The sequence below is a fragment of the Girardinichthys multiradiatus genome, chromosome 10 (genome assembly GCF_021462225.1).
Source record: "Girardinichthys multiradiatus isolate DD_20200921_A chromosome 10, DD_fGirMul_XY1, whole genome shotgun sequence".
In the NCBI taxonomy this organism is placed as follows: Eukaryota; Metazoa; Chordata; class Actinopteri; order Cyprinodontiformes; family Goodeidae; genus Girardinichthys; species Girardinichthys multiradiatus.
The window spans coordinates 115,913-142,852 of NC_061803.1; the positions used below are offsets into that span (position 1 = coordinate 115,913).

The 26,940-nt window shown below is 42.5% G+C and overlaps 1 protein-coding gene and 1 long non-coding RNA gene across 3 annotated transcripts; one reads left to right on the top strand and one right to left on the bottom strand.

Moving 5' to 3' along the window:
- Positions 1–1,845: 1,845 nt before the first annotated feature.
- dpysl4 (dihydropyrimidinase like 4) lies at positions 1,846–26,700 on the top strand. Of its 2 annotated transcripts, none has more exons than XM_047376238.1 (15): positions 1,846–2,338; positions 8,836–8,924; positions 9,012–9,196; positions 9,271–9,435; positions 10,845–10,906; positions 11,000–11,080; positions 11,196–11,264; positions 11,509–11,629; positions 12,176–12,332; positions 12,403–12,544; positions 16,951–17,035; positions 23,148–23,233; positions 23,313–23,492; positions 23,594–23,759; positions 23,877–26,700. In XM_047376238.1, the coding sequence occupies exons 1-15, from the start codon at positions 2,057–2,059 to the stop codon at positions 23,966–23,968; spliced, it is 1,962 nt and encodes a 653-aa protein (XP_047232194.1). In that variant the 5' UTR covers positions 1,846–2,056; the 3' UTR covers positions 23,969–26,700. The 2 variants fall into 2 exon arrangements, with proteins under 2 accessions (XP_047232194.1, XP_047232195.1); XM_047376239.1 differs by lacking the exon at positions 1,846–2,338 and adding an exon at positions 6,929–7,093.
- LOC124874749 lies at positions 2,186–6,810 on the bottom strand. Its single transcript, XR_007039876.1, has 4 exons — positions 6,613–6,810; positions 6,225–6,298; positions 4,202–4,337; positions 2,186–2,322 (listed from the first exon to the last, which is right to left on the bottom strand). It is a non-coding gene; the product is annotated as an uncharacterized LOC124874749 (long non-coding RNA).
- Positions 26,701–26,940: the final 240 nt, after the last annotated feature.

Sequence of the window (26,940 nt, forward strand, 5' to 3'; positions counted from 1 at the left end):
GGTTTTCCATCAGGTAGTGCAGGTAGAGGTTAATAAAACTCAAGCGACTAGAATGATATTAAGGACCACAATAACCGGAGCGGGTCTAACCCAGATATAATTTTACTACTTACTAATCATAACCCATGCGTGAAGGCTGAAAGAAAAGAAAAAGGACACATTAGCTTTCTGAATGACATGGAGGTAGGGGGCGCTGTAGTTAATAACATCCTAAACCAGCTGATCACACATAAAATCAACTGTTCAGACACACAAACATTTCCCCCAAAACACACAAACAAAACAACCGCCATGAAACAGCGTGTTTGTTTCTGACATTTATTGATGGTCCTAGAGAGAACCAGTGTCTGCAAGACGGAGCAGGCAGAGAGCAGCTGCCCATAATTAGACTGCCTTCATAGAGTCAAATGGAAAGAAGACGCCGCTGAATCCATGGAGCACGTAAAACAAACTTCACTGCAGTCAGAAGTCTGCAGTTCAGAGCTTTAAAGTTCTTGTTCTTGTTTTTGCCATGGCTGAAACAAGAACTTCCTGAAACCCTGAGCCTTATTTTATAAGTTTTTACGAGTTGTGGTTCAGATAATTCTCCCAGTGGATTATTTTATACATGGAAAATCATATATGACATCCTTGCATATACAATACAAACATAATAAGTATTTAGTTTGTTTTTATTTTATTTCTTTTTATTGTTTCAAGCAGATGCTTTTAAAAAGGGGACATATGATGCTTTTAAATTCTTCCTTTTCACCTTACATCATCCAGCTGTGGTCTATATAAAGTGGAACTGCAATGCTTTGGTCTGAACTCCTTGTTCCTATAGCTCTACAGGGTCCTCTTTTACCTGTTCTGAGGTGCGTCTGAGAGCAACTCGTTTTGCGTGACCTTTCTGTGGGTGGGATGTTTTGTCAGCTGTTGCTCAAAAAAGATCAACATCTTGGCTACAGGAGTTAGATCAGCTTAAAGAGTTTAAGGCTGATCGGTGCTTAAAACCTTAAAACTCTGGAAAGACTGTCTCTGCTCAGTTACACAATTTGCAGATGCAAATCTGGGCAGATGTGGTACACTTACCTACCTTTAACTGCTGAACAGGTTCAGAGAGATGCATTGTACATTTCCTGATGGGAAAGGCACAGGTGGCTCCATTAAAGTTCATTACCATCCCTTGTATACAGCTGACAGCGGCTATAGTTGTAGGTAGCATGGACAGAAAGTGGAGGAGAGAGCTGCACATGGAGCTGCAGAAGTCTCTTTTTAGGACAGGTGAAATTTATGACCATATGTCTCAACAACTGTTCATTTCAGTGGCATGAATTTACTTTTTAAAATATTTTATCAATATTTCCTTTCCATAAAAGTAATCGGATTTATCATGAAAATTCGATGTCACAGGCACTTTAAAGTTGCAACACGGAGAACCCGGTCAGTCTGTGTGATTTAAGAAGAGCTGACAGAAGAAGAGCTCCAGTTCAAGCTGCAGGAACATCTCAGCATCAGCAAGAATAATCATTGACCCTCTTTCTGGCCCTGTTTTTCTGTCTCTGTGAGGTCCATTAGCTGAGAACTTCCTGTGCTTCTGAGGTCCGGCAGCTTCATGGAGAAACAACATTGACAGTATGACTAGTTTCCTGAGTCATACTGAAGTGTGTATGTGTGTGTTTTATCTTCCTGCTCACTAAAGCTGAAACAGTCGAGGTCACATGATCTCAGTCTGAACTCTTTTTCAACCAATAAATAACCATCAAATCACATTAATAATCTGAGAAGATTTTTGGAGTCTTCGGGGTTTACCCTGAACAAAGATCAAAACCAGAAACTCAGAACTTCGGCAGGTTTTCCAAACAGAACCAGAACTTTGTTTCTTTCCAGGTTTTAATTAGGTGTTTCTCTATCGTTACTTTGTGTTCGTCTCCTCTCTGGATCTCTTCTGGGTCATGTTTGCTCCCCCTCCTTCACTGCCTCCTCTTCCTCATGTCTTTTGGTTTATGCCTGCAGTCATAAGCCAGCCCAGACTTTCTCCTCCTCCTCTCCTCTTATCGGATCACTTGCTTGCAGCATGTCTGAGAAGAGGTTCTGTAAGGAGGATGACTGCTCCTCTCTCCTTTCCCGACTTGGTTCTGACTCACCTCGTCCTCGAATGAAGTTTGGAGGGATGTTCTGTAATGTGGAAGGGGCTTTTGAGAACAAAACTCTGAACTTTGAGTCCTTCAGTCCTCAGATGCAGCGACGTGGAGCTGCTCATACCCAAATGGGAGGCCAACACGAAGGAGCCTCAGCAGGAGGACGGACAGTAATCTTTCCATCTGGACACACCCGGGAAAACTACAACAAGAGAGAGGTTCATGTCACTGATTTTTACCTGTAGTTATTTATAGAAAATAGAAAAAATATTCTGTAGGATGTTGAAGGCCTGATAAGTCAGAAAAACCAACAGAACTCGCGCTGTGGGTTCTGGAAGGTTACACCCAAATCAGTCAGTCAACTATGATCAATATGGTTCAGATTAGACCAATGGCTGCAGGGTAGTTGCTGACTGGTCCTGGGTTTGGTTCTGTGTGCAGGAAGTTTTTCATCCTGCAGTGATGTCAGAAAGTATTTACCCCCTGACAGAGTTCTGCCATGTTTAAAATGTTTCTGATTATCTAACAAATTTAACATAAAAAAATCAAAAGGATGTTTTCAAATAAGGATTGAATTTATTAGGGGAACAAAAGTCTCCAAACAAACCTGGCTCTATGTGAAAACGTATTTACCCCTTAAACCTAATAACTGGTTGTTCCCCATTGTCTTGTGTCATGATGTATGTTTGGATGGGTTGTACTGGATTTCTAATTTCCCCTCAGGGATCAATAAAGTATCTTTGAATTGAATTGAATTAGCAGAAACAGCTGACAACTGGTAATGAATCTTTATCACTGGTGAAGAATTCTGACCCACTCTGCTTTGCGGAATTGTTTTAATTCAGACATGTCTGAGGGATTTCCGGCATGACCTGTTTAAGGACATACAACATCCAAACTGGAAATCTAGGCTTTGACTAGGCCACTCAGGTGGAAAGTGAACTTGCTGTTGTGCTTTGGATCATTGTCCTTGGAGTGGTGTGGGGATAGAGCAGGAGCTCCATATACAATGGCTAAAATCCTCAATACAGCTACACTGGGTTTGATTCCTGACTTTGAGACCTTTGCTGCATGTCTTCTCTCCGTCTCTCTCTGCCCATTTCCCATCTTGTAGCTGTCAATAAGGCCTGTAGTGCCAAAAAAAAGACTGAGATGCTTGTTCTTGATTTTCTTTAAATTAGGCAGTGAACAGAGCAGATGAGACAAGTTTTAGTCTTCTTCCCACAAGACGAACCATACCCAAGTGTAGATAATTCACACAACTCACTTCAAGTATAACTGAGTAACTGCAACAGACAGCCCTTTGCATCAGTCCCAATCACAAGATGGCCAGAATATCCTTTAAACATGACAGCGTTGTATTTAACATGCCCAGTTTAACACTTTTAGCACATTTTAAAATCTTTTTTTATAGATGGCCTTGGTACTTTAAACCACATTAACCTGAACTTCAGTAAACACCTAAACACCTTGTCCCTTTGTCTTAAACTTTTTAAATTGTCAGCAATACAAAATATAAATGAGCTTTTAGCTCATTTAACTGTTTTTACTATTTTATTCTGCACTATGAACTGCCTCTTAAAACTCAAGCATTTAACCATTAACTGTTCCCATTGTCTTAAAATTAGTAACAGTTTGTCTCTTTTGAGGCATCAATGTCAACACTTTACTGACCAAACAACTGAAAAAGAGTAATGCTCATTTAACAGAGTGTCTCTCACCAAGCTTTATACACAGGCAGCCATTATTCACTCAGATTACACCAGTTTATCTGGTTTTGGCAATCAACCATTAAAATAATGTCAATTCTACAAAAAAATACTAATTAAAAGAATATCAGTACTGTTTCTGTAAGTGTAAAGCGAAAAATATTGAAAATGAATTCATCAGTCCAGTTACCGAGTTAGTTTAATACACAATTTTTAAATCCGCTTGCATTAGCATGAGCTACCATACAGCAATAAGCCCCGTTTTCAACAAGCTACTCATCAGAACCCAGGTCATGTAAACCCACTGGTTGTCTCCCGGACAAATAATTTGTTTAACTCTAAAAGTCAACAATATGAGACACATTTACTGACCTGTGGCACAGGACAGATGAGGCAAACGTTGAGCTTCTTTCAGCATTTCAACTAGAAGTTTTAATCTTCTGCCTATAAGCCTCCTTTATGCCACCAACGCAACAGGCGCCCTCTAACGGCTGGATGTTGAATTGCGCTGCAAAAACAACAGAAATAACACTACTTATCAAAAGTAGATGCAGAGGATGGAAACTGACAATAATGTTGAGGTGCCTGTTTTCCCCCCTTGAAGCTCATTTAGAGCTTTCATTTACTTAGAACTCATCCCTCTACATACTGTACAGGAGTGACCTGGTGCCGTGACATGTCAGTGATGGGGGGTGGGGCAATTGGGGGACCAATCCGATTTCAGGAGGATTCAGTGTCCGTCCGAACCCTTATCCCCCTTCCACCCACCAACCCCGCCCCACACCCCCTGTCGAGGTAGGAAAACTTTACTGGCCGTTCGTTAACTCTTACATTACTCCTCACCTCTCATCGACTCTCTTTATTTGGCACCCAAATGACAATCCTCAGTCAGAGATCAGTTGTACGTTTCCACAAGTTTATTAAAACCAATCTGAATTCAGAGAGGGAGACATCACACTTACACTGGTACCTGGAAACGTCTGTGTGTTGTCTCACTGGGGGCTGCGCCATATTACATTTTATACCCCACGCTGCTATGCAGTACACAGACACAATCATTCTGTCTGTGGATGTCTCCCCAGCAACAGTATCAAAGAAACAGAGATACATTTCATCATTTAATTAAAGAATTGTTTCCTACACGTCTTCAGGAATCTTCAGTGAGAGGAGTTACCATGCCTCCCTAATATACTGCCAGCTTCTTACGATACAGACAGAAAACACCTGCAACCTTTAACCTTGAATAATAAACACTCATTGTGTAAAAACTGGACTCTATAATACTAGAGGCTACTGTTAAGATTTTTTCTAACTATCAAAAGCATAACTAAAAACCCTTAATAAAAATTAATCTATAAACAGCAAAGTCCCAAATATATTTTAGTCTTAGCTACTAATAATAAGGCATTTATATTTCCACACCCCCACCTCGGCCTTCCCTCTTGCTTCGTCTCTGTTTGGGCCTATAATTTCAGATATTAATGAGGCAGACAGGATGATTTGGGTCAGCAAGGATTGCTTTGGCCTTCCTTGTGATTCTGGTTCTGAAAAGCTGGGGGAGCTACTGGAATTCCTCACATCTTTACAATGCTGTCTAGTCTGTACTTAGTTTTAGGATTTGGGACTCAAACGGACAAATAAAGGAAAATGCTTAAACTGGTACAGTCAGAAGTAAAACATTTTCATTAAAAGAGCGTCAAAATCAAAACTTCAATTCAATTCAGTTTATTTAAATAGCTCCAATTCACAACACATGTCGTCTCAAGGTTCTTCACAACAGTCAGGTTCATACATTCCAATTAATCGTAACCATTGAACAGTTCAGTCAGATTCAGTTATTTATTCAAATTGGATAAAACGTTTTTCTATCTAAGGAAACCCAGCAGATTGCATCCAGTCAGTGACTTGCAGCATTCACTCCTCCTGGATGAGCATGTAGAGACAGTGGACAGTCACTGGTGTTGACTTTGCAGCAATCCCTCATACTGAGCATGCATGTAGCGACAGTGGAGAGGAAAAACTCCCTTTTAACAGGAAGAAACCTCCAGCAGAACCAGAACCAGGCTCAGTGTGAGCGGCCATCTGCCACGACCGACCGGGGGTTTGAGAGAACAAAGCAGAGACACAAAGAGAACAAAGAAGCACTGATCCAGGAGTACTTTCTATGGGAAGGAAAAGTAAATGTTAATGGATGTAGTCCTTTAGTCGTTTCATCTAGAAAGAAAGAACAGATAAACTCTGATCCAGTTTTCAAGGTTAGAGTCTGAAAGAGAGCACATAGAGTTAGTTACAGTAGAAGCTCAGTCAGTAGCCATGTCTAGGAGAGAGAAAGGGTTAAACACTAAAAGACAGGGCCATGTGGATCATCTGTAGAAGGTGAGTATTAAGTTGTTACCAGCAGAAGCTCGGACGATCCCCCTCTCCAGAAAGGTGTCACAGGTAGACACAGAGCCAGGCCAGGTGTAACTTCTAGGAAGAGAAAAGAGAGAGAACATAAAGTTAAAAGCTGAAATAACAACAAATAATGCAAAATTGGAGAGTAGTGTGAGAATGTAGCGAAGAGGGTGAAAGTGGTCATTATGTCCTCCAGCAGCATAAGCCTATAGCAGCATAACTACACAGATAGTTTCAGTTCAGATTATTTAGTTAAACGGCGCTTATTTACAACAATGTCGTCTCAAGAAACCTCACAAAGGGTCCCACTGATGGTCATTGTTCTACTAAAAACCACAAGGATTGAGATACCTCTCTCTGTCAGACTGATTATAACAAAACATTCTCACTTCAACACAGATGGGTTAAAGTCAACATCACAGCTATGATGCCGGAAATGGTTAGGATTTAGAAGATGTGAGTCCATCAGGCAAGATCTGACTTCCTGTTTTCACTTATTAATGTCAACGTGTGCTTGAGGTTTCTTCAGAACCAGCTCTTCACAACGATGCAGCAGATCACCGAAAATAATGAAGTTGTTCTGCTGTTAAACCAAATACAAGCATCAGATTACAGAAACTCGTTTAAAACGAGTCAACTGGACCTCTCTGATCGTCACCATGGCAACTGTAAAGCAATGCTGTCATCCTGAGGCTTTTGTTTTGAAGATCCACACCGGAAGCGGTGTCTATGTGTATTAACGGGATAATGACGTAATAGGCGGCTGGAACAACAATAGCTACGTGTTCGCGTGAGGGCTGCAATCAATCAGCTGATGAGGATCGATCCAGATCCTTCAGGATGTCCTTCCAGGCCAAGAAGAAACCCGCGGTAGGTCCAATCCGAGCCGATCCGAGCACAACCAAGGTGGGAGATCCGGCTTACTGGGCCGGTGATGCTGAAGCTCCACCTGTCTGACAAGGAGTTGTCAGGAGACAGGCTGCAAACAGGAGAACCGCACCGAGTCAAACCCACCCGAACCAAAGAGAGAGTGTGTCTACAGCTGCTGAGACCCTCAGCTCACCATAGTTCAGCTCTGTTTGGTTCGGTTCGGGTTGTCTGGCGAAGGTCCGATGTCTGCAGCGCGCTGCGTTCTGGGGGTTGGGACGTTTCATGTTCCTGCAATAAAAGCAGACCTTGAGGCCTGCTGCTGGGTTCTGCTGCTTCGGTTCTACAGACGTTTAAGGTCTGGTTTTATTTTTCAGCTTCATATCAGAACCGTTCTACAAGCAGAGGTTGATTTGGTGTCGATTAAGAAACATTCACATCGTAATGATGTTGGAAAGGTAAAGTCATCATATGGAGCTGTGTTAAAGAACCCAAAGAGAACCTTTCAGTGGTCCCTGTCTCATGGAGACTGCATATAATCAGGATGTTCTGGGGCATTTAAAGGGAACCTTTTTCTGACTGGAAGACACCGTGTTTGTGATTCATAAGTTCCTTTGGAAATGTTTTCTCATGGATACCATGAATATTAGGTTTCAAATATGTCTGAGGTTTCGTCCAAAGGTTGGAAATAAAGTCACATTATTCTCTGGATCTAAGGAAAACTCCAGGTTGAAATTGAGATCCCATTGTTTGGTCCTGGGATTGAATCCAGTACATCTGATCCGGTCTAGGGATGCAGTGTTGGAGAAGGATGACATTTGAAGGCTTTTCCTTTACTTTAACAGTAAACTTCCAGGATATTCCAGACAGAAACCAGGAAAACCTTCCTTTCCTTGGATCACTCCCAACACACTGGAACTCTCCGACACACCAAATTGAAAAACATGCCATCTACAGGCTCTAAGTTGAAATATTGAAAGCACAGATCCAGAACCAAAACCATCTCCAGGACCCATTTCCATCTCAACAAACTCAGAACCCAGAGACCCAGAGCCTGGTCACGTGGCTGGTTCTGTTCAGTCCTTACTGGAAATTCTTGATTCGGTGTATACACAGCAGTAACTCTCATGTTGCCTCAGAGAGGAAAATCCTGATCCAGGTTAGAAGAAATCTCTGTTCACCTCTGGAACAAGGTTAGGGTTCAGAATGAGCAGATGTTGGCTTCAGGAAATCTCCAGTTGTTCTTGGATCATTTACATATAAGAGAAGTTCCTGAGGTCCCTGAATGGAAACAAAGGACTTTCAGGTCGGAATGTGTGAGGTTCCTTAGAGGCTTCCTTAGTTCCGAGCTACATCAGGTCATTTCATCTCAGCCAGGTTCCTGACTGGTTCCTGCACTAGCCAACATCTCTTTCACTGTGAACATCCATTAAAGGCTAAAAAACACTCAATCTGTCCAGTCCTTTACCCTTTAATATTCATGTATCATACTCCTAATCACATACCACAGAGTGGGTCTCATTGAACTGAACTGGGTCGTGCTGAGCCGAGTTGAGCTTGGTATATTCTGTAGTTGTGTTCTGTTCAGTTGGATTGGGCTGGGTGACGGGCCGTGCTGAACTGTGTTTCCTTGGATCAAATTGGGTTGAGTTGAGAATCCTGGACGTCAGCAGCCATCTCATCCTACTCTTCTGGGAGCTCCTCCTTCTCTTGATTTACCCAGCAACCTCTCTGTCTGTTTCCAGGGCGACCGTCTGATCATCAAAGGAGGAAAGATTGTCAATGACGACCAGTCTTTCTACGCTGACATCTACATCGAGGATGGGACCATCAGGTAAATATGTGGCTGAATGATCTCACCTGGCGACCAGGTGTCAGTGTGATCACCTCTGACATGATCTAATTTCCTGTTTCCTGACAGGCAGATTGGGGAGAACCTGATTGTTCCACCTGGTGTGAAGACGCTGGATGCGTATGGTCAGCTGGTGATCCCTGGAGGAATTGACGCCAACACCAACCTTCAGACTCCGCAAAAAGGTCTGAACCCATCCGATGACTTCTACCACGGAACCAGAGCTGCCCTGTCTGGAGGAACCACCACCATCAGTCAGTGACAACCAATAATCGATCAATATTCCCCTGTCCCTGGACACAGGCCTCATTAATGTCTCTGTCTGCAGTCGACCACGTGCTGGTGGACCCAGGAACTAGTTTACTGTCAGCGTTTGATCAGTGGAAGGAGGCGGCAGAGCAGAGGGCGTGCTGCGACTTCTCCTTCCATCTGGACATCACTCGATGGCACGAAGGCCTTTATGAGGAGCTGGAGACACTCGTCAAAGATAAAGGTGATCAGTAAAAATTACAGAGGCGGATGAGATCAGCTGATAATCAACAATGATCAGTTTATAGAAAATCTCTGAAAATCAGTACTCAGCAGAGTGTTCAATATGATGCATCATAATTATAATCATGATTATCAGGGTAACTGGAGTATTCTGGCAAGTTCCATGTATTTACACTCTGCATCCCAGTAATGTATGGGGACCTCATCATGGGAAGGACTCTGGACATGATTCCCAGACCTGATCTGGTGAAATAACCTAGCTGGGTTTTAAAGTTTAATCAAACTTCAGAATACTTCAGAAGCAAGGCTCAGATGCTCTGCTGTTAATCATTCCAGTGGTCACACAGCAACCTCTGCAGAGATGCTTCCCAGTTCTACCAGATCACTTGACACAGTGAATGTGGCTCTAGTGTAAATCGCTTTGAGTGGTCTGTATGACTGGAAAGGCGCTATGTAAGTTCAGTCCATTTACAACAGACAATCATCCTCAAACATTGAAATAAAACAAGATTTGATACCCTTTCAGAGGAGAAGGATAGTTGCAGACTAACACCTGGGAAACATCCAGGGAGCCAATTACTGCTGTTTGATCGGTTACATACTAACAGATGACACAAACTTTCAACTGCGGACGTGCAGGATTTATTCTGAGAGAAAAACAATTCAAATTCAATTCAAAAATACTTTATTAATCCCAATGGGAAATTAAATGTTGTTGTAGCTCAGCCATCAAGTCATCTCTGATCAAAGGAAATCATCAACATGGTGAAATCAGCTCCTCTGAAGAGCTAAGATCTTCACGTAGACATCAGCAGAACATCAGCAATGACTGTCAGATTGATAGTACTACTGACTATAGACCATACAATAAATGTGACTGTAGATCTCACTCTAGTACTGACTATAAATGGCATATGCTTGGCCTGTAAATATACTAACCAGTACTGACTGTAGTACTGATTGTTTGATTTTATATTGATATTTTATAATGGATTCACAAGCACAGTTCATTCCTACCTAACTTAGTGCATACGAACACGTGATTGTATGACACTCTTGGATCCAGTTTGAGGAGTTGTGTCTGTTTGCCAGCAAAGCGACATTAGTGCGCTGTGTCTCCTTCCAGCTCCGCTGGGAACCTGCGTGTCTCTTTGTTGGAACGTGGGATTTTTATTAAAACAGTGACTTCACTGGAAATCCGCTGTTAATCCTCCTGTTCCTGGGCAGAGCTCGGCGCAAGTTAGTGTGCATTAAAGCTGCAAAAGGGATTCATATCAAAATGGACTATCCAGTCCATGTTCCTCCATGTTTAACTTCATGGCTGGGTCCCAACAGTAGTATTGATAGTAGTACTGACTGTAGGACTGATTGTAGTGTTGATAGTGTACTGATTGTAGTACTGTGTTTCAGGTGTAAACTCCTTCCTGTTCTTCATGGCCTACAAAGACCTATACCAGAGCTCTGACTCTCAGGTGAAACACACAGACATGTCATGTGTTTATTTGTTGTTTCTACTTCCTGTTTATTTAATCCTGTCTAACTGCTTCCTGGTCCCTGGGGCTCAGCTTTATGAGGCGTTCGGGGTCCTCCGAGAACTTGGAGCTATTGCTCAGGTCCATGCTGAGAACGGTGACATCATTGATGAGGTAACACACCCTGAGCTCTGACTCGGATCATTTATTCAGTTACATGAAAACAAAGAATGGTTTTCTGAACCCGTTCAAACTGGGTCTAACTGGTCTAAATTTGTCTGTGTTTCAGGAGCAGAAGAAACTTCTCAGTGTTGGTATTACTGGACCCGAAGGCCATGTTTTATCCCACCCTGAAGAGGTAAAAGTAGCTGAACCCTGTTTGGACCCCGCCTGTGTGTTCTCTGTGGGCTTGTTCTGACTCATTGGTTCTATGGGAGTGATGTTGATCCACTGGTGGCTCTACCTGTTGTTGCTCTGCTCCTAAAGATGTGTTTGAAAACCTGCTGATAATTTTCAGCTCAATCTACCTGATGAGCAGTTTTAGCTACAGATAACCCCCACCTGGTAATCTGTGTCTGACTGCTGTTTGGTTTGTGTTTCAGGTGGAGACAGAGGCAGTCTACCGGGCAATCATCATCGCCAAACAGGCCAACTGTCCGCTCTATGTCACCAAGGTGATGAGCAGGTCTGCTGCTGATGTCATTGCCAAGGCCAGGAAGAAAGGTGACCATTCCACCATACGTTAGCTGAGCTCCTGCAGGTTAACGTCAGATCCTGAGGTGTCAAACTGTTTCCCAGCGAGTCATGGACCCCTCCCTTCACTGACTGCAGGTTTAGCTGGTGTGCTTCAGAGTAGCCCAGGGTGGAGCTGTATTCTGGGTTCAGGTGTGGAGGAAATGCAGTAAGGTGTAGATCAGACTTGTAAAAGAATGTCTTCTGACCATTGATCTTGAGGTGAACATTTTACACCACACCTAACACCCGTTTCCACAGCTGTTGGGCTACAGCTGCAGGTCCTGTCCAAGCTTTGGTTCAGTAGGTAAAGAGCAGTATCGTATTTAGACTGTCGATCCGACTTACTGGGGAAGCTGTACTGGTGTCACATCTTTTGTTTAGTGAATGCTGCACCTGTAGGAGTCAGCTTGTTGCACTTGCACACAGGTTCTGACCCTCAGCTGGGTTCAGGTCCCAAATTCTTCCACACCAGACCTGCTCCACCTTGGAAATAAAATCCACCCAGCTGTAACCCGTTCCTCTTTGCATCCTCAGGCGTGGTTGTGTACGGGGAACCAATTACAGCCGGTCTAGCCATTGATGGCTCTCACTACTGGTCCAAAGACTGGGCCATGGCAGCAGCCTTTGTGATGAGCCCTCCCCTGAACCCGGACCCTTCCACGCCACAGTACCTGACCTCTCTGCTAGCCTGGTGAGTGTGCACCTCTCTGCGTCCACCCGAGCCGAGCAACAGGTGAGGCTGACAGGTGCTTGTTTTCCAGCGGCGATCTCCAGGTGACTTCCAGCGCTCAGGCCAGCTTCTCCACGGCTCAGAAGGCTGTCGGTAAAGATGACTTTACGCTGATCCCAGAGGGAACCAATGGCATCGAGGAGAGGCTGTCTGTGGTCTGGGACAGAGCTGTGGTAAGATTTCCTCACCTAAGGCTGCTCCGACAGAAGACATGTCATCCAAGGTGCTCCTCAGCTCCATGATCTGTACCTGTTAGAAGAAAACCAGCGAGCTCTGCTAGTAGAAGTCTAGGTTTAATGCCACATCAGCAACAATTTATTTGATAGGTTATTGAAAACATTTGATTAAACTACATAAATAAAATAGTCAGATTGTTTACATTAATTGCAGTAAAAAGTTAATGAGGTCGACCCCTGCTGGGAGAACCTTTAAACAACAGATGTGTTCGTCTCAGAGGCTGTTGCAAACTCGCATGTGAGTTCTCCTTAGAACCCCTGTTCTGATGAGGTGGGATGAAAGTTCTGATGAGCTGTGACCCAAAACTTTATACCTTAAGCATGAACAGCTTGTGCTGTAAAATCGTCAATAACTTCAATGACCTGAGTCATGGTCTTGGTTAATAAAACAACACATGATGATAGTGGGTGTTCTGATGGTTTGCAATTATGTTCTGATCCATAAGATCAAACAATTTTTAACAGAGCTGTAAACTGGATCTGTTCAGTTTAAATCTGAGCATGGGGGTGGATCAGTGATGGTTTGGGCTGCCATATCATGGCATTCCCTTGGCCCAATACTTGTGCTAGATGGGTGCGTCACTGCCAAGGACTACTGAACCATTCTTGAGGACCATGTGCATCCAATGGTTCAAACATTGTATCCTGAAGGAGGTGCCGTGTATCAGGATGACAATGTACCAATACACACAGCAAGACTGGTGAAAGATTGGTTTGATGAACATGAAAGTGAAGTTGAACATCTCCCATGGCCTGCACAGTCACCAAATCTAAATATTATTGAGCCACTTTGGGGTGTTTTGGAGGAGCGAGTCAGGAAACGTTTTCCTCCACCAGTATCACGTAGTGACCTGGCCACTATCCTGCAAGAAGAATGGCTTAAATTCAATTCAATTCAAAAATACTTTATTAATCCCAAAGGGAAATTAAATGTTGTTATAGCTCATATTATGAAGGTTTCCTCAAAGAGCCTTCTCTTTGAGGAAACCTTCATAATATGAAGGTTTCCTCATAGCTCAACAAGCTGATAAAAAAGGCTGGCTCTGTTCTGGGGACTCTTCTGGAACCTCCGGAGATCATTGTGGAAAGACGGATTCATACACCTGCTTCAACAAACCCACTGTCATCTGGACAAAGCCAGCAGCACTGTGAGGATCATGTTCTTTGATTTCTCCAGAACTTTTAATACAATCCAACTTGATTTGCTTTGTCAGAAACTCCAGAAGACTCAGGTGGAGGCCTCAACAATCTCCTGGATCAAAGACTACCTGACAAACAGACCACAGTTTGTGAGACTGAAGGGTTGTGAGTCTAACCAGGTAGTCAGCAGCACAGGAGCACCACAGGGGACGGTACTCTCACCATTCATTTTCACTCTGTACACCTCAGACTTCCAGTACAAGACAGACTCCTGTCATCTGCAGAAATACTCAGATGATTCTGCAGTCGTGGGGTGGATCAGAGATGGAGAAGAAGCTGAGTACAGGAAGGTGGTGGACCACTTTGTGGCATGGTGTGGAAACAATCATCTCATTTTGAACGTGACTAAAACAAAGGAGATGATTGTAGATTTTAAGAGAAACAGGAATAAGTCAAACACTATTTCTATCATGGGAGAAGAAGTGGAGGTGGTGGAGGAGTATAAATACCTCGGTGTTCACCTGGACAACAGACTAGAGTGGAGATGCAACTGTGAAGCCATCTACAAGAAGGGACAGAGCAGACTGTACTTCTAGAGGAAGCTTAGGTCCTTTGGTGTTTGCAGCAAGATGCTGCAGATCTTCTATAAGTCTGTTGTGGAGATGGAATGTCTGTTTGGCTGTGAGCAGGAGAGGAGGATGCGAAGCTTGTTTCTGAACTGAACCTATTGAAGAATGTGTTCAGTTCATTGGCTCTGTCCAGACCTTCATCGGTCTGATCATCCTTCTGCTTGGAGCCTGTGATCTTCTTCATCCCTGTCCACACATCTCTGATATTGTTTTGCTGGAGCTGCTCTCCAGCTTCTTCTTGTACACCTCCTTGCTGTCTCTTATCTTGACTTTAAGTTGCTTCTGTATAATCCTCAATAATTCTCTGTCTCCCTCTCTGAAGGCTCTTTTTTTCTTGTTAAGCAGGTCCTTCAGGTCACTGGTGATCCAAGGTTTGTTATTGGGGAAGCATCTCACGGTTCTGGTGGGGATGATGTTATCCACACAGAAGTTTATATAGTCAGTTACACACTCAGTCATGGCATTGATGTCCTCTCCATGTGGCTGGCACAGTGCGTCCCAGTCTGTAGTGTTGAAGCACCCTCCCAAGGGGTGTTCTGTGTGTTCGTTTATTCACCGTAAGCTGAAAGAATTCACAAGACATTATAATAAATCACACGGAGACAGCTGTATGTTATTCAAATACCTGGCCAGGGGAAGCTCTCGCATGTGGTAAAACAACACACACCGAGACGTCTTCGGAGCTTCTCAATAGGGCCATTGCTTTTATTGAAACACACATGAAAATAGGCAGCAACCTGTCCACGGTTTTTTCACACATGTAGTCACGTTACACACATTTTCCTGCCTACCATATTAGGACATGTTCCGGTCTCACAGCTGCATTCCGTATCTACTGATATAAGCAGGGAGTAACTCTATAGTTGCATTATCACTAATTTTCCCACACATGCAGTTCTTCAGTATTTTCTGCTTCATCACACTCAAGGCCAAGTTTGTGCAACAACAATTCTGCAGGCCACAATGTCTTATACTAACACAGGTTATACATTTCATTTCCCACACTGTTTATGAACATAATAATAATTAATGTAACACACATAATATATCTCCACAGTAGCCTCAAAGCAACCTTGCAGAGCTTCTTCAGCTTCCTGTGACCATTTTCTCACAGTCCTTTTTATTACAGGTTGCCTCTGAACAAGGGGCTTATATTTCGAGCAGAGAAAAACAAGATTGTGATCTGATTTGCCTAGAGGAGGTCTTGCTGTAGAGATGTATGAGTCCTTGACATTTGCATAAAACAAATCCAATGTTTTGTTTTCTCTGGTAGAGCAGCTGACAAACTGTTGAAACGTTGGAAGTGTAGCAGAGAGTGAAGCATGGTTAAAATCACCAAAAATTGCCACAAAAGCATTGGGGTTTTGTGTCTGTAGCTTAGCAACAACTGAGCTGATGGCATCACATGCAGTGTCAGCAACAGCGGAAGGTGGAACGTAAACTGTTGCCAAAATAACACTGGTGAACTCTCTGGGTAAATAATATGGACAAAAACTTACTGCCAACAGTTCAATATCTGGACTGCAGAGATGACACTTCACAGTTACATGTCCTGGATGACACCATCTGTTGTTCACAAGTACTGCCAGTCCACCTCCTTTACATTTGCCGCTCCTCTTTAAATCTCTGTCTGCTCGTATGGTTAAAAAGCCCGGCAGAGAGACGCTGGAGTCGGGGATATGATATGATCCTGCAGCCATGTCTCAGTAAAACACATGATACTGCATGCCCGGTACTCTGGCTGGGTCCTTTGTAGGGCTTGGAGTTCATCCTACTTGTTTCCCAACGATCTCACATTGCCCATCAAAATCGACGGAAGAAATGGTTTGAACTTCCTCCTTCTCTCTCTTCTCTTAGCTTCTGCTCTTCATCCACGGCGTCTCCTTTTCAACTCATCAGGGATTTGGGGTTGTAGCTGAAGTATTATTTGAGCTTTTGAGATATTAATTAGCTGCTCCCGGTTGTAAGGAACAACCCCGTTGCCATGGCAATGCATCATAACAAATATCCAAAAATAGAAAGTATTAAGAAAAATCCTCGAATCTGCACAGCATCCGACACTGGAGTGGACAGTCATCCAAAAAAAATCAACTGTATCCACCACAAGAGGAATAGTTCCCAAAAAAGAATAAATCAGAATCAAAAGTAACAGAGCTACTCCAAGCTGCTGCCACCTTGAGCGGCGCAATTCCCTCTGACCACTGTGCAGGACTTGTAGATGTCATTCCCAAGACGAATTGATGTATTGGCCTCAAAAGGAGGCCCTTCACCATACTAATAAATTATTGTGGTCTAAAACCAGGTGTTTCAGTTTCATTGTCCAACCCCTGTACATAAAGATTATGACATTGTTCAAAAGTAAGCATATGCATTGCCCAGTTGCCTAGCAACAGTTTTATTCTCTCCTGTTGTCTCCTTTATTCATATAAACTGTATTTTATAGTGGTTGAATAACCAAAGTAGCTGCCCTCATTCACCAATGTTAATGCTTTTATCACATGAAAACAATGATAACATTCAAGGGGGGGGGGGCTTCATTCAGGTGTTTGTTTCTGTTCATATTTCTGTCTGTAGTCCACAGGAAAGATAGATGAAAATGAGTTCGTCGCAGTCACAAGCACCAACGCTGCTAAGCTCTTCAACATGTACCCACGCAAAGGTATTTAATTCAGTTCACTTTCTTTCTACAGCACAGTTTAGGCTTGATGGTAAATGTCCTCCATCTAAGAAGCCAAGCTGATTGGATGGAGTCACTGACTTCACATGAAACCCTCCAATGAGTGAATGTAAATAATCAAGCTTATGTGCAGCTTTAATGTCTTGACTCACATGGAGGCTAAAATTAAACCTCAATAATGTATGAGGCACAGAAACAGAACAGAACTTCCACCTGATAGTATGAGTGGAAATAGTTTGACATGTTTACAGTGGCTTGTAAAAGTATTCACACCCCTTGAACCTTTCTACATATTGTCACATTTCAACCACAAAGAGAAATATATTTTATTGGGATTTTATGTGAAAGACCACAAAGTGGTATACAGTTGTGAAGTGGAACAAAAATTATACATGATTTTTTTTTTTACAAATAAAAACTGAAAAGGGCATTGTGCAAAAGTATTCAGCCCCCTTGAATCAAGACTTTGTGAAACCACCTTTTGCTGCATTTACAGCTGCAAGTCATTTAGGGTATATCTCTACTAGTTTGCACGTCTAGTGACTGAAATTTTTGCCCATTCTTCTTTCCAAAACAGCTCCAGCTCAGTCAGATTAGATGGAGAGCGCTGGTGAACAGCAGGTTTCAGATCTTGCCACAGATTCTCGATTGGGTTTAGGTCTGGACTTTGACTGGGCCATTCTAACATATGAATATGTTTAGTTTTAAATCATTCCATTGTAGCCCAGGCTTTATGTTTAGGGTCGTTGTCCTGCTGGAAGAGACTCCGCCCCCGTCTCAAGTCTTCAACAGGTTTTCTTTCAAGATTGCCCTGGATTTGGCTCCATCCATCTTCCTATCAACTCTGACCACCTTCCCTGTCCCTGCTGAAGAGCAGCAACCCCAGAGCATGATGCTGCCACCACCATATATGGGGACAGTGGGGATGGTGTGTTTAGAGTGATGTGGAGTGTTAGTTCTCCGCACACATGGCGTTCTGTATTTTGGCCTTTGTATGTTGGTCTCGTCTGACCAATGCAGCTTCTTCCAAATGTTTGCTGTGTCTCCAACGTGGCTTCTGGCAAACTACAAACGGGACTTTTTATGGTTTTCTTCTAACATTGTGTTGGGACCCAGCCATGGGTTACAACATTAAAGGTTAGTAAGAACTTTTCTGGTATTTTCAGTAACCTACAGTAACCTACTCCTAACTCAGCCCAGGAACAGGAGTAACAGCAGACTTCCCGTGACGTCACTGTTTCATTAAAAGCGTTCCAACAAACAGATCTCTTTCCATGCGGCTCCCCACGGGAGCCGGACAGGAGAGGCAAGTGCGTGTGTCTCCTTGCTGGCAAGCAACCCTTCCTAGAGTGTCATGATCACACGATCATATGCAGCAAAGTTAAGTAATGATTTGCTTTTTGAGTATCTGGCATTCATTTATATAAAGGGTGTAATAAAACAAGCGTGACTTGGCTTTTCTTCTGAGGCCTCCAGAAGCTTCCCTAATTGACCCTAATTCAGCTGGGCTGGCTAAAAGTTAAGTCAAGTTTATTTATATAGCACTTTTCAGCAACAAGGCAGTCAAAGCGCTGAAAATGGCTAAAAGACCTTCCCCACAGCTACGGATGTTAGCTGCAAGCTAACCCTTTGTTTACCCACACAAGGATGTTTCCTCAACGCCCAGGACAACTCCTCCTCAGCACGGTTCATGTAAGAGGTAGTGTTTGGGCAGAGAAGATCGGTTTAGAATGAAATAATCGAAACAATGTTGGTTTCATGACGTTGGGTTTTTGTTTGTGTTGTGTTTGTAAAGTTAAGACAAGCTTTATTTAAACATAGACCGGCCGTAACCCGCCTTCCACACTTATGCTTTTTTACCCTTTTATTAGTGGTATTTTAAAGGTATGTGTTTGATTCTGGTAACCAGCTATTAGCTTCTTTTGTTAGCTCCAACGGCTAAGAATACGTCCTCGTCCACTTTATGTGTCTGCTGAAGATCATTTACCCAGAAAGGTTGTTAGTTTCCAATCTAGAAAATAATATTTCCCTAAATATTATTTTACTAAACGTGATAACTAATTAAACACCATTAAGACCCATTTATCCAAAAGGTTTGGGTTTTATTCAAAATAATATTTTCTTTATTATCATTTTAATATTTTCTTAATGATATCTCCATAAATATTATTTTAATATATAAAGGCAGCTAATTAAACACCATTGAGAATTAGTCATCCAGAAGGTTGGTTTTATTCAGCAAATCATTCTTCAAACGTGTTATTTTATTAAAATAATGTTTCATTTGATCTTGCATTGTGAATGGTTGTTTGAAGGTAAACCAATTATTAGTTGGTTCCAAGACTAACTTAACTTCACTTCCTGATTCTTCAAGATAATCCTTGGTTCTCAAACATAAATAACATTGCATGGTAATGTTGCGGGCTGCACGGTGGCGCAGTTGGTAGCACTGTTGCCTTGCAGTAAGAAGGTCCTGGGTTCGATTCCCAGCCTGGGGTCTTTCTGCATGGAGTTTGCATGTTCTCCCCGTGCATGTGTGGGTTCTCACCGGGTACTCTGGCTTCCTCCCACAGTCCAAAGACATGCCTGTTAGGTTAATTGGTAACTTTAAATTTCCCTTAGGTGTATGAATGAGTGTGTGCATGGTTGTTTGTGTGTTGCCCTGCGATGGATTGGTGACCTGTCCAGGGTGTACCCTGCCTCTCGCCCATAGACTGCTGGAGGTAGGCACCAGCTTCCCACTATGGAATAAGTGGTAGAAAATGACTGACTGACTGGTAATGTTGCATCACTCTTTCAGTCATGGTTTCAATCATCTTTAATCAACTTGTTTATATTGTACATAGTCCATTAGTCTTCATTATTCTTTAATTCTGCATGGTAGATAGTTGGATTGTTTTAGCAAAGTAAAGAGTTTGTTGATTGAAATATGTTTGACTTTGAGTTGACTTATTTTTGTTAATAAATTCTCGTATTTTCAGAAATTGTGTGAATTCATTCTGTGTGTGCAGAGTTTGGCTGTTCAATAATGCCGCTTGTGTGTTCCTTGGACTTCATGATGCTGTTTGCTCCCCAATATTCTCTTGACCAACCTCTGAGGCCGTCAAAGAGCAGCTGTATTTGTACTGAGATTAGATTACACACAGGTGGACTCTATTTAGTCATTAGCAATCATCAGGCAACTTCTGAAGGCAATTGGTTGCACTGAATACTTTTGCACACTGCACTTTTGTGTTTTTTATTTGTAAAAAAATAAAAAAAATAAATCATGTATAATTTTCTGTCCACTTCACAACTGTGTACCACTTTGTGTTGGTCTTTCACATAGATTTCCACTAAAATATATTTCTGTTTGTGGTTGTAATGTGACACTATGTGAAAAGGTTCAAGGGGTACGAATACCTTTACAAGCCACTGTATTAATCGACTGCTCCTTATAGCACAAACAAACCTAAACTACAGAACTGGTTTGGATTAAATAGTGATTATGTTGTCTGCACCACAGATTGCATCCATAAATCACTGCATTCGTGAACCTCAGGACAAAATGTCAAAAACAGTTTACATGCAAGCAGTTCTAAAGGATATGTTTACTGAGCCATGTGAACGAGATGCATTGTAGAAATCAGGGATGTTTCTAAACAGGAAGTCACACTGGGGGCACACCCCCCAGCTGTAAAATGTAGTAGTTTTCATACAGATAAAGGCACTGGTTCTGATCTAACACTTTATAAACTAGTAATGTCACAGCACTGCCCCTGACGTTTCTAATTTCTGTCTTCATCTCTTCTACAAGCCCGTATTCACAAAGATCCTCAGAGTCTCTCAGAGAGCTCCTACCCTAACCTAAAATTTCCTGCCAAGGACTCCCAGCTGAAGAGTGATTCAGTTCTCTGCTGAGAGCGACTCTGAGCTAAGGCAGGATAGAACTTCCTATCTTAGTGACGAGGTGTTGTTGGTCCTGTTGCTAGGTGTGACGCTGTCTTCTAAGGGGTCACCCTGGACAGGTCGCCAAACTATCGCAGGGAAACACAGAGAAACAGGACAAACAACCACGCACACACACACCCATTCACACCTGAGGCCAATGTAGAGAGACCAATTAACCTAACAGTGATGTCTTTGGACTGTGGAGGAAACCGGAGTACCTGGAGAGAACCCACGCATGCAAGGAGAGAACATGCAAACTCCATACAGAAAGACCCCCGGCTGGGAGTTGAACCCAAGACCTTCTTGCTGCACGGCAACAGTCCTACCAACTGCACCACTGTGCAGCTCACAAAAAAAAAAAAGTGCTCCCAGTAATCAGTGGAGAGAAATGAACCAACGATAGAATTTAGACTTGATTCAGAAATGTTTAAATCATGATGATGAAACTTAGCAAGATTAAATTGTCACACAGCATCAACATGTTTGAATGTACAGTACTGGTCAAAAGTTTTAGATACACTTTCTCACTTAATGAGTCTCTTCATTTTCAGGACTATTTACATTGTAGATTCTCAACAAAGAACGTCCCAGCGGTTCATTGAGAGACGGCCAAAGGTCAATATTTCCGTCATCACAGCAAAGGGCGGCTAATGTAAGGAATCTAAAACATATTTAGAGTTCTTTTACAATTTTTTGTTTGCTACATAATTTCATAAATGTTACCAGTTTTGGTGCCTTCAGTGAGAATCTACATACAATGGAAATAGTCATAAGCATAAAGAAAACAATTAAAGGAAAAAGTGTGTCTAAAACGTTTGACCGGTAGTGTAGCTTATTTACATGCTCACCGTTATTCTGATTTGCTTATTATGTTGACTCTCCATGCTGGTCGTTTTCATACCGCATCTATTTCATATGAATTAATTTCATATTAATATTAAATTCAGCGTTTTACTCTGATCTCCTTCTTGTTTAATGAGGTTTAGTTTGGTAAAATGACCAAAACAAACTGGAGAACAAAGGGTGTAGAAAAGCGAAGTGAACAGAGGAGCAGAGCCTGCTGGTGGAGGAGAAGAGAAGAGTGTTAAAGGTAGATTTGGTTCTGGGATCACGGTGGGAACCAACAGACATTCCCAGTAGATCAACGCATCGTTCCCTCTGCTTTCAGCACCAGCCTGGAATGTGAGCAGCTCTGGTTCCTGCTGCATTCAGAAGCTAGAGAGGAGATAGCAGCACCAGAGAACTTCTCCACAGACGGGGAGCGTTGGAGATAACCATTTAGGCTGAGGCTGCTGACATCATCATGAACAATACAGCAAATACTGATTCACCTCATTTACATCTTCCTGCTCTGGATATAGAGCTCAGATTATTAGACTGTTGGAGACACTTTCTGTTTATGTATATCTATATTTTCTTTGAAGCATTTTACAGTCTGTAAATATTTAAATAATTCTTTACTATATTGTTTGTAATTTTGTTCACTTTGTATTCATGGTTATTTATTATTATTTCTATTATTTATTGATCCTTCCTAATATCACCTTACTAGAGGTTGACCTTTAACCTGTCCTGCTGCTGAAACTATTTAATTTCCTCCTAGGGGGATGATAAAGTTAATCTTATCTCTATATTAATAATTATATGATTGTTCTAGAAGTTTCTGTTCTCATTGACTCGACTGTTTAGGGGTTGGATCTCTGCACCATGGAGCTGGTAGCGTTTTATTCATTCTCTGTTGTTCATTGGAGGAGAAGATCTCTCCTTTCTCTCTGTCTTTCCTCCATCTTCTCTGCTTCAGAAAACAAAAGTCCTCCTCACAACATCTCCTCACATTAGGAGCTCTCTGAAGGCCTCAGATGCTTCCTGAATAACTTTTATCTTATCGAGGGGAAATTACATCACTAGAAGCTATTTTTAGTCTTAGGACATTTTGGGAATATGGGCCCTGAAGTACAAACTTATTTAAAGCTTATTCTGGTGACTTTCAGTTCTGGTCCATGTAAACTCACAAAAACATGAATAACCCACATCAGGACCCTGGCTGGAAATCCCTGAAGTTTTGATGTTTCTGGATGTTTTACAGGAAACTGGGGATTGGATTTTAGTAATCAGTAATCCCAGCAGACTGTGTGTGTGTGTGTGTGTGTGTGTGTCTCTTCAGGACGGATTGCTGTTGGATCTGATGCTGATATTGTCATTTGGAACCCAAAAGAGACTCGAACCGTTTCTGCAAAGGCTCACAACCTGGTAACTGCTGATTTGATCTGTCAATTACTCTAATTAGTCCAAAGTAACTGGTGTATCCCCACCACACTTCTGTTTGCAGACCTTGGAGGTAAACATCTTGGAGGGTTTGGAATTTCGAGGTGTTCCAACAGTGGTGATCAGTGGTGGCCGTGTTATCATGGAAGATGGAGAGCTCAACGTCACTGAAGGTTCTGGACGATTTATCCCAAGAAAAGCTTTTCCTGACACCGTCTACAAGAGGATCAAAGCCCGCAGCAAGGTAATCACCAGGTCAACCAGTGATTACCAACCATATAACTAGTATAACTATTACTAGAAGTCATTACGTTTAGGTTAACCACTAGTTTTTTTTTTGTTTAGATGGCAGAGGCTCGTGGCGTTCCTCGCGGTAACTACGATGGGCCAGTCCATGATGTCATCAGTATGACCAAATCAGTCCCACCAACTCCAACCACCAGGGGGCCTACCGGTCCTAAAACACAAATTGGCCCCCGAAACCTTCACCAATCAGGATTCACCCTGGCAGGTATGCTGTTTTCTGCTCAGTTGAATCCTTTCGTCACGATTGGCTGGGTGTGGTGCATTCTGGGTAAACACAGGCAGTCAATAAAAAAATTAATGTGATAAACTGTTCATTTTCCAGGGGCTCAGATTGATGATCACATACCCCGTCGCTCTGCCCAGAGGATTGTGGCGCCACCTGGAGGACGTTCCAACATTACATCGTTATCTTAACATTATTGTGTTAAATGGTGTTTTTTCAACAAAGTTTTGAGGAACTTCTGTTACTACATGATACACTTAAATTTAGCGAACCTTACAGGTGGTTCCACTCTGGAACTGTCTGACCCTTGAAATTCTGATCTGTAGCTCTGTAGTTTAATTCTTCACTGGAAATACTCAGACGTATTGCGTCCCCTGAGTTTATATACCTTACAGTAGTTCTTAATCCTTAATCAACCGCATGTAACCCCATATTGGTATAAACTGGTTCCAAGGCAACAACTCTGAATGCCCTCTGCAGCCTCAGTACCAGATTATAAAGCAACATTTCACCTGACCAACCACAACAGCAGCATTAGAAGCATCCTGTGACTGGAAAGATGTCTACTGAGCTCCAGTACAAAGTGACACTGCAGCAACATCCCAGCAGCAACCTCACAGCGACAACACAGTGAAATAGCAAGGAACACTGCAGTGACATCACACTTACTGTATACGGTAATACCACTGTGAAACCGGTAATGCTGAAATACTAATACAAATCAGGCATAACATTAAAACCAGTAAATTACACCAGCCTCCTTCATAAAACACTTCCAGGTTGAATTGGGCACCTATTTGGCATCTCCATGGCTTTGTGTGAGAGGGGTTTAAGTAAGCCTGTCACTGGTAGACCCATGACCCACCAATTGAGGTAGTCACGACAATGCATTGATCAGATACTGTTCTGCTGCTGTCCTAATCAGCCTTTATCTCTCAGTTTGGCTCCACCATAATGAAATACAAAGCCTCTCTAAACCAAACTCAGAGTGCTGCCCAGATGACGGGTATTTTTGGGTTCCATAGCCTGATAAACATTTAATCCACAGTACCCTTACAACACCATTCCTACAGATAGGATATGTTAAAACTATCTTAGTTTTAACATATCCTATCCAGTTTAAGCAGAAGGAGCACTCGTAGTTGTTGTTTGGGAAATTCAGATTATCCCATAGCTGAGGTCATTCTTCATATTTAGATGTTCCCAACTGTTTGTGTCATTAAAAAAAAAACTTCATAAACTGTTCTGCAAATCAGAGATAAATGTTGGTATTCCTCTGACTGCTGATGGTGCTAACTAACACAGCGGTAGCCAAGCAGTAGCATTCTTTTTTGAAGCCAGGCACCCTGGAATCAACTGAGGGCTTTAATTTGAAAGGTCTTGTCTTTGAGGGACGGAGTTCACAGCCTTATCCTGTAGCTAGATGTTCATTGACATCATGTGACTGCAGCCTGTGATGTCACAGAATCACATTTTTAATGTAATGTTTTGTACAATTTTGTATTTTTACTGTTTTTGTATCTTGGCAGTGATTGATTTGTTGTTCGCATCATGCGTTATATTTATGTTCAGGGCTAGTCCAGTTATTTATTGACCTCATTCTGAATAAGACCCGCTTCTGATGAACAATGACCGGATCCGCTTACCTTTGACGACAGAATAATGCCCCCCACCCACCAATAATGTTCCCAGTGCAGGTCACACATCCCTGTCCAGATCCATGGCGCGTCGGGCAAGATGGATGCAGAGAAACTTAATCGCAGTTTTCATCTACAGTCACAAGTCAGTGACTCACCCTGGGTTCTGGGGTGTGGTCGGCCAGGTGTCAGGTCGGGACTTATGTTATGGATACCCTGAGACTGGGTTTGGGTCAAGACTTGGGTTCTGGGTTTGGTAGGTCTGATGTGGGGTAAGCACTCATGTCAGGTTATGAGTGAGGTGGGACTGGTGATGGGTCAGGACTTTGAGTTTTTGGGTGCAGCGGGACTAATGTTGGTGTCTTATGTCTAGATATGTTGGAACTGATGTTTAGGGACTTGGTTTCAGGGTTTGGTTAGACTGGCATTGGATCAGGACTTGAGTCAAGAGACAAAAAACAAGCTTGATCTACTTACACCATAGGTTCTATAGAAGGTTGCAGCCATCATTGAAAGAATTACAGAATCTGCATATTTATTTGTTTTATGAGAAAAGGTGCATTATAGCGCTGTCAAGAGGACATCAGGAGAATTCCCCCACCAGTACATGGTCAGGTTGCTTAACAACTACAGCCTTCAGGACTTTCCAGTTCTCCCACGGAGATCTCTAGGCTTCTAGCTGGGCTCTTATGATCCGGTCAGGGGGGTAAGAAACATGCCGGGTTTTATTTAAACTGAGGTCATTAACAGAGGTCTGTAAAGCAGCGCAATCATTGGCTTGAAATTAAGGTGGGTGGAGTCACCTGGTCTGAGGTGAAGCCAGCATCAGCTCCACCTTGCTGTTCAAATATGGTAACTTCTAGACCCAACCCAATCAGCCCACCTCATTGCTTTACTCAACAGATAGTATCAGTGTAAGCAGCGCTGCTCGCATGTTGGTGTCCAGCTGTTGCTATGGAAACATGTCAATGTGTTGACTGATTTCAGAAGGGTCCTCAAATAGACAGTTCAACTTTTAATAAACAGGCTTTTCTATAGGACACCATGTCCACTGGTCACATGACCAGCAGGTGCCGAGTTTGGTCTTCATGTTTGAATTGATCTAATCCAGGTTTATCTAAACTCAGATTGGGTGGCTTCTGGTCGTCTTTCTGTCCTCTCACTCCTGCTCAGTGATCATAAACACCACCGAGTATCAACCACACCTGTGATGAAGTAGGTCTTGTGATGGATGCAATTTGTAGTTGTATTGATAGTTGCATGATTAAACTGTGAAGAGAAAAACAGAGAGATGTCCCTTATTTTACATAATCTTTGGTTAAACTTCAGTTTTTAGAGAAGCTGCATCCTCCATTCTCAACCTTTCTAGAGACAACCATCCTGGTTGATGCAGTAATAAAGACACGAGGAACCTTTCTAGGGAGGTGGTACCCTGATGAAAGTTTGATGGACATCAACCAGGTCAGACAGCATCACTTTAGTTCATCAGGAGCTGTTATGGGTGGTAAAGTGTTTTTATATTCCAT

Coding starts and splice junctions, on each gene's coding strand:
- dpysl4 (XM_047376238.1), top strand. CDS start 2,057: ATGTCTGAGAAGAGGTTCTGTAAGGAGGATGACTGCTCCTCTCTCCTT. Junction 9,197..9,270: donor TGGAGGAACCACCACCATCA/GTCAGTGACAAC, acceptor CTCTGTCTGCAG/TCGACCACGTGCTGGTGGAC. Junction 11,081..11,195: donor ACGGTGACATCATTGATGAG/GTAACACACCCT, acceptor TCTGTGTTTCAG/GAGCAGAAGAAACTTCTCAG.